Source organism: Labrus mixtus, chromosome 16, assembly GCF_963584025.1.
Source record: "Labrus mixtus chromosome 16, fLabMix1.1, whole genome shotgun sequence".
In the NCBI taxonomy this organism is placed as follows: domain Eukaryota; kingdom Metazoa; phylum Chordata; class Actinopteri; order Labriformes; family Labridae; genus Labrus; species Labrus mixtus.
Window position 1 is genome coordinate 7,519,825 of NC_083627.1, and position 7,917 is coordinate 7,527,741.

The 7,917-nt window shown below is 43.0% G+C and overlaps 1 protein-coding gene across 1 annotated transcript; it reads left to right on the top strand.

Annotated features, from left to right (window-relative positions):
• Positions 1-287: 287 nt before the first annotated feature.
• Positions 288-5,100, top strand: ppp1r11 (protein phosphatase 1, regulatory (inhibitor) subunit 11). The gene is made up of 3 exons (XM_061060579.1): positions 288-788; positions 1,840-1,948; positions 3,596-5,100. The coding sequence occupies exons 1-3, from the start codon at positions 711-713 to the stop codon at positions 3,778-3,780; spliced, it is 372 nt and encodes a 123-aa protein (XP_060916562.1). The 5' UTR covers positions 288-710; the 3' UTR covers positions 3,781-5,100.
• The last annotated feature ends 2,817 nt before the right edge of the window (positions 5,101-7,917 follow it).

Below are 7,917 nucleotides of genomic sequence, written 5' to 3' on the forward strand. Positions count from 1 at the left end.
GGGTAATCTATTTTTACTCGGATCATAATGAATCTGGTATCAAACTAACTCTAAATTATCGTATCATTAACAAAACAGTGAATACATTAGAAAAAAACAATAGATTACGAGAAAATATGGAGTTTTATTTAAAATAATTGGAGTTTGAACCATAGACTGTAAATATTACATTATAATAAACATTATATTTGAACGTAGACATATTGAACTTCCTGTTTAAGTCGTTCTTGCTTATGTTACATTTATTGATCCTCGGATATTCCTATAGTCAGTTGAAACAGGGGTTCGGTGTTTTCACCTCGAGTTGTAATATCGAAACAACAAATTAAGGAATACAATAAACGAATGTGTGTCGCCTAGAATTAGCAGGTCATTCTTTGTGTAAAGCAACTAGCAGTAACGGCCGAGTTGAGGTGACGTCGTGTGTATTTTCCGAGTTCGAATCTCCCTTTTCCGATTATTCCGACACCACCTGAACGCAGGGTGATTTTACAGCTTGCCTGTGTGTTAGCCGCATCCCACCAAAGTGATCAACAGCTCCCCGTCTTCATATCAGAAGCCTTTTATTTCAATAGATTCTGATTTCAAGAACAAAAGTTAATAACCGGAGTGTGCGGAGTGTTACATTACAGTCATCGTTTATCGCTGACTGCGTTTCTTTTGGCGTCTTTTAGCCAGCTAACGGCAGCGTTAGCACAGCGGCCGCAGGTATGGCGGAGGTTCCCGGGACATCAAGTGAGACGATAACGGAGACGGTTCAGACCAGCACACCGCCGCCGCCCCAGCAGGTAACCGATCACGATGATGATGATGTCACTTGTTTGATAATGAGTAGTGGTGTTAATGTGACGAAACACACTGCTGGAACACAGTGTACATGTTACCAGTCTGACGGTGTTATAACGATGTTTGCAGCCCAGCTATATGATGCTCCACCAGGCCTAATGTGTTACACATTAACCCTAATTAACCAAGGTGCAACATTAGTACTGACAACCCAAGTAAGCACATCCTCTGCTGAGGTGTGTCTGCACTCACACAGGATTTCTGGTTGTTTGTTTTTCCACTTTTACTCTAATTAAATCAAATCATCTTTATTTGTATACAACTTTACACACAACACAGTTGATCCAAAGTGCAAGAAACAAACAGAAAAAACAGAAAAGAAACAAACACATATACCGCAAAACTTCAAATTTCCCAGTTTGGGATCAATAAAGTAATTCTATTCTATAAAAGGCCACCCCAATTAAAGTCCCAGGCCCTTCTGCTAGCCTGGCACATTTTGACAAGTAAAGGCAGACACTGTGCATTTAGTGTTGCACAAGTCAGCAAGACACAAAACGTGTTTTTTTTTTCAACATCTGTTAAAGCAAGACAAAACATTGTGCATCAGTGCTCTCAGAGCCAGCTGCAGGACGATCCGAAGAAGAACATTTTAACCTCAGTGAGCGACAGGAGACACGGGTGCTATAACATCGGCTTCAAACGACTGAAGACGTGCCGATGTGCTTCCAGCTCCACAGGCCAGCACAGGACTCATTAGTGATGGGGAAGCGAGTTCCATAGTTCTGGGGCTCAGATGGAAAAGGCCCTGACCCCAAAACACTTAATTTATAATATAGGGGAGGGGACAGAAGTTCTGTGAAGTAGTAGGAGGAGGGGGGGGGGGGGGGCATTTGAACGAAGGAGAACAAAAAGCTGCGGCATACACACACAGATATTTAGCTTGTAGGCTTCTTCTTTCACCACACACACACACACACACACCACTAATGCCTCCTGTAAAGATCCATCAGGTCCTCACGGCAGCGTCTCTGCATCTCTCGTGTCTCTCAGGAGGGACGCAGTCTGACCATCAAGCTGAGGAAGAGGAAGACGGAGAAGAAGGTGGAGTGGTCCAGCGACACCGTTGACAACGAGCACCTGGGGAGAAGATCCTCAAAGTGTGAGTTCACCATCGCCCTGAGAGAGCGCTGACATCTCTCCAATGCACTCGTCTTTAGAAAAAAAAAAGGGGGGGAAATGCCTTTATTCCATCGGCAAGTTCTATAAGTAGCACACGTTAAAATAACTGTTTCTTCTAGGGGCTCTGGTGGCCTAGTGGTTAGTTCACACGCCCCATGTACAGAGGCTGTAGTCTTCAATGCGGGGAGCCCTGGAATCCGACCTGTGGCTCCTTTACTGCGTGTCGTTCCCCTCTCTCTCTCTCTTTCTGATTTCTGACTCTATCCACCTCTAATATAAACATGAAGGCCCCAAAATAAACCAGTTTTTCAGATCTTGCCAATTTAACAAAGCATTTTTTACCTTTCTTCTAAAGACGAGAGCTTTGTTTATTTTCAGGATTTGCTCACGTCTTCTCCCAAAGAGCTCCGTCTCTTTCCCGTTATTTACGACTTCTAAGAAGCTCTCCTGTTCCAAGGCTTTTCACTGTCTCCCTTTACTCTGATCCCTTTAAATGCTGTTAAGAATATCTTCAATATAAGGGGTTTTTACACCCTCAAATCGATACTTTAATGGACCCTAACACATCGAGGAAACGGCCCGGGCTGCAGGCAGCCAGACCACAGTTGGCATCTTTAGTGTCTCTGGGAGCTTTAGAGCGTAAACACTGCATCCTCGCAGTGTTCCTGCTGCCACAACCCACATCTGCACACTAAACAGTATATGTAATGAAATCATGACAAACAACACTGACTGAAATTATCCAGACACATCCTGGAATAATTATGACTCTCTCCTCTGCAGACAAATGTTTTATGAACCAGCCGACAAAACACAGAATATAAGAAACAACTTCAGGTCAGACTTCATAATCATCACGCTCAGGTGTCTTTGGCATCAAATCAGTCTAGTGCTATCCACGAAGCTTACACAGCAGGTGATTTTATGGAAAAGATTCTCTTAAAGGTAAAAATATATAAGCTTAAGTACAGGCTGAGGACGGTCTCCATGGCAACGTTAGACTTTTTTCATCCTCAAAAGGATGCTGAAAACGTAAAGTTTAAAGATTCTCAATCAGAAGGTACAGATAAATGCATTTTTTTATGTTTAATATGCAGATAATTTTTTTATTGCATGACCACGTGTCCCTCTCTCCATCCTTTAATCCACAAACCTGTGGACATGAAAACTAATCTGACGATTTGAAAGCCTCCTGAGAACATGTTTATAGTACTTATTTTAAAACGACGACATATAAACTTTAAAGAGAAGCTGAGACGTGCAGCGACGTGATGTTAACCTGCACAGGAAAGGAGAGAAACCTGAGCACAAAATAAGATGGAAAGGTGCTGATCAAGTTACAGGAAAAGTCTGCAAAATCTCATTCAACAAAATGTGCGCCACATTTTAGTACTGTCACCTTTTTTATGGTCCTCTGTACTCGTGCACACACAGTCTGCGTGATGCACGACTCCGTTTGATCAAATCCAGCAGCGATGAGTTATTTTTAGCACAGGCGCTCTTTAGTTTCTATTCCTGACATCACTAACGTCTGAAGTCTGTGTTTTTTAATTCTTCACCAAGAGCTTGCAGTGAGTCATTGAACGCATCACCAGGATGAGTTGTAACCCTGAGTGTCGTCTTGCAGGCTGCTGTATCTACGAGAAGCCCAGACAGTTCGGAGAGTCGTCCTCCGAGAGCGATGGAGAGGACGATGACGAAGGCTGCGGCAGCGCCCACTGCATCCTCGGTCATGGCAGGACAGACCACGGACAGAGGGGGGGCCGGGGGGCCTCGGGGCCTCCAAACTCTGGAGGGGCACACACACACTAATGAGGCTGAACGAAGGGGAGGGGTGGGGGGGGGAAGTGGTGAGGAGTTTCTCACGCATCATACAAAATGCACTCTGTCTTTAGTTTAGCTCCATTAAGCGAGGAAAGGGGGCGGGCCGGATGCTGCATTCAGTAAAGAGTCAAAAAGTCCAGCTGCGTCTGAAAAAACGACATCATCATTTCATTATCTGCTTCAAACGGCAGAGAGCATGCTCAGTAACCTGCCAGCTCATCAGGGGAACATGGACTGATGAGGACACGCCCACTTTTAAAATGTCTCCGATGTCTGCTGAAGGACACGAGCTGTGATCAAAACAGAATCAGAGTCTTTCATGTTTTAGCTCTTTTTTACTACAAATCCCATAATTCCTGCCAAAGGCTTCTGCGTTTCCTGCTCTTAAGGCTTCGGTTGAAATTCTAATTTGTGCTTCTGCTGCTGCTCCTCAAGTCATACACTGAAATAATTTGTCTAAAACACTGAAGATCTTTACTTCACTATAATGTGCTCAGTTGTGCCAATATGGCGGCACATTTCCCTGATCTAAAAACAAATAACTTTTTTATCTCAGTCTTTCTCTCTGTAGGTAGGCCTGCGTGTTACTGCGAGAACGATTCACTCGACAGGGTGACGGTGTAACATCATGTAACACGTGATAGTTTCACTGTTATGTGATTATGTTTCTCTTTTATCATTCTTCATTTACGTGCGTTTTCCTCATAAATAGGCGAAATAAAAACTCTTGTTCAGGCTGTAAAATAATAGTGCGGTGATGTAAAGCCCGACCGATTAATCGGCTGATATTAGCTTATCCAGTGACTATCAGTATCGGCTAATTTTATCACAGATATGTGCCAATATTACTCGATTTATTCACCAGAAAAAAATAGCATTTAATTTGAGCATCATTGTATTACACTGGCTTTTCTCTTTCTGACTGTCACCAGCAGAGGGCGCTATTTGGATTACAACAAGCACTCTCAGAGTGTCGAGCAGTGATGCACGTACATGGTCAGTTACTTTTGTTTGATAACTGCATCTGAGGAATTAACATAATAAATGTGTTTATATATCTATATCTACAGATCTAAGAAAGATATCGGCCGATATATCGGTATCTGATTTTTTTCCCCCCTCACCGTTAAAGATATCGGCCCCAACAATCTCATATCGGTCGGAGTCTCCTCCGATGTTTGATGTTGTAGTTACAGGTTGACGCCTGTTGATTACACTGGTGACCTAAACAGGATGTGATCGTTCATGATCACAGACATGTTGACCGTCAGCACCTTGTTGACATGTTGATGAGAGGGTGGAGTCGGAGAGCGGGGGACGCTAGTTCGATTTCCAGGGCAAACCCATTATTTATCTGTTCGGGTGCTGATTTTGGTTCGATAAAAGAAACAAGTTTTAAAAATTGAACAGCTCACTCGTGCTGAAACCACATTTTTCAGATGCCTGTCACAGTGACCTGACGATCCCAGGTAGCCCCGCCCTAAATCCTCCCCTGCTGTCTGGTCTCTGTGACTCTCAAAGGGACCATAATTTACCAAATGAACATCGTGCTTTATCGAGACTTCAAACTAGAGATTAAGATCATACAAAAAGTTTCCTGAGGGAATAAATCAACAGAGAGGTAGGACCAAAGACTTCTCCGCTATCAGACATCTATTTGGAAAGAGAGGAGTCACATCCTGCTGGGCTTTAGGAAGAATGAAGGTTCAATGTAATTTCTAATAAACAGTTCTAAAATGAGCTAAAACATGTCTGACGTCATTTTCAATGAAGCCAGAGGCGGTAATCATGAAATCACAGGAACTCTTGACCGGTTTCCGTGGAAACACTCAGCCTCCTCTGTAACAGTCTGGAGCTGTTTGGAGAAACGTTCATCAGCAGTGATGTGAAGTGGTTTTTGTCATTAATGAGTTAAAAGCTTCCCAGCGCAGGGCTGAAGCTCCAAACATGAAGTGAAGTGTTATTGATCAGCAGCGTGATGGACTTTCTGACTGTGAGGCGGCCGTGCAGCACAGAGAGAGAGAGAGAGAGGGAGTGTTTTAATGATTTTATTTATTTAATCCGGTCTTAACTCTGCTGATACTTTACGTGCAGCCGACCACAGTCTGTGTAATAACACCATAAATACAAACAGTACAAGAGAGAGAGAGATATCACTCTCATAATGAAGTTACAAAGTAAAATAATCACACAATAAACTCATCAGTACCAGAGAGCCCCGCCCTGCTGTCTGTTCTTCAAGTGTGGAAAATTTCATTCATAGGAACAGAAAGTCCTCTCGGCTACGGTTGTCAAAATGTTTCGATACCACGTGTTTTAAAGGTCACATGATTGAAAATCCACATCACCATGTTTCTCTAACACTAATGTGTGTCTCTAGTCCGTCTACAAACCACCCTGTGATGACAAAAGTCCATCCTCTCCCCTCTTTTAACCTGCTCCACTTTTTAGAAAATGTGTGCTCAAACAGGCCGTTTGGAGATTTTCCCTTCATGACATCACAAAGGGCAGTAGCCCCTCCCCCAGGTGGGTGACACTCCAACAGCTAGGTGTTTGTTCTGCCCTCTGAGTCCGCCTTCTCACCGGAAACAATAAGACATGGAGCGAGAAAGCCTGAGACACCCGAGCCCTTCCAGAGAGGGAGCGTGGTCAGACACAGCTCATTTACATTTAAAGGTACAGACACAGAAACAGCCTGTTCTGAGCAGGGCTCAAATAGAGGGGTTTATAGACATGATCAAATACAGGATCAGAGTGGATTTAGAACATAAAACTTCACACACATGTTTAGAGGAGCTCTGAGACTTATTTACACTGGTTGAAAAAGAGGAGAATATGTGACCTTTAAAATCCTTAAATTTTAATCATCGAAGGCTCCTGCACACTTTGTAAATTGCACAAACACAGAAATGTTGCCGACGTGTTTGTGCAGTCCAGACAGTGATCAGAAGTAGGACTTCTGTTTTTATTGTCTCGTGCCACCGCAGGTTTCAAAAGTTTCCCTTTATTCATGAAAATGTTTTTGAGTTCAGCAGTGTGACTCGGATCAGAGGCTGACAGTGAAGCTTCTGACTGACGTCTCTCCTGCACACCTGTAACCATGGATACAATCAATCACTCTGTTTTTATGATTAATAATCTGATGAACTGTTGGCCAGTTTCGGTTTGCTCTGCACTCGTCTTTTATTTCAGAACAATGCTGGTTTGTGTGGGTTTGCATTTTGCTCGATTGATATATTTTTTTTCTCCACTGGACAATCCTGCAAACGCTGATTTTTACATGACGGGCTCGCGTCAGAAGATTGAGCTGCTTTAGCTTTTTGTTTTTTTGCTGAGTGACGTCAGAACAGAGGAGGGGCGGAGCTTCAGTGTGGATGAATAACCTTTTTATCTTGTTAATGCAACATTTCATGGGGAAAATTTTAGGAATTCAACTAACTTATTAAACTCAAATTTAAAATTCCCCGTGTTTCAGAACGATACGAGATCTGTATTGGAGCTTTAAAACATCTGTAGTCATATTTTAACCAAAAGGTGCAAAAGAGAGCGAGGGCAGAGTCTGAGTTGCACAAATACATTGGCAACGTCCAATTTGTGTAATTTAGACGGCGTGCAGAGTCTGACTGCACTTTTTGGTAATTAACACGATATCAGGAGCTTGGGAATTTTATTTTTTTTGTTTCTGTGGAATCTATATCATTTTATTTTGAAATGTATCAGCGTTTAAAAATTCTGGTATTCTGACTCTGTTCAAAGACGCAGGTGTGTAACAGGAGTGCAGCCAACATGGCGGAGCGGACAGGTGAAGGTGAAGGTGCATGTCTGCAGTGACTCGCCTGTCTCTGCCTCCATCCTCCTCTTCAGTCTGACGGCGGGGTGCGTCCCGCTCGGCTCATTACTCGTCCACTTTGTGTACTCTTATCTGCACACATTGTTACATAATGTACATCGTTCTTGTAATGCACCTTTCTGTATATACTGTTGAAGCGTAAGGAGAGCAGATTTAATGTGAAATAAAGTTTTCAACTGTGATTCATGTGGCGTTCAACGTGAGTTATTTATGACACAGGAGGATGGCTCAGTTCACATTAAAGGCTCGTTCTTCTGTTTTTTAAACCTGAGACC

Coding starts and splice junctions, on each gene's coding strand:
- ppp1r11 (XM_061060579.1), top strand. CDS start 711: ATGGCGGAGGTTCCCGGGACATCAAGTGAGACGATAACGGAGACGGTT. Junction 789..1,839: donor CACCGCCGCCGCCCCAGCAG/GTAACCGATCAC, acceptor CGTGTCTCTCAG/GAGGGACGCAGTCTGACCAT. Junction 1,949..3,595: donor GGGGAGAAGATCCTCAAAGT/GTGAGTTCACCA, acceptor GTCGTCTTGCAG/GCTGCTGTATCTACGAGAAG.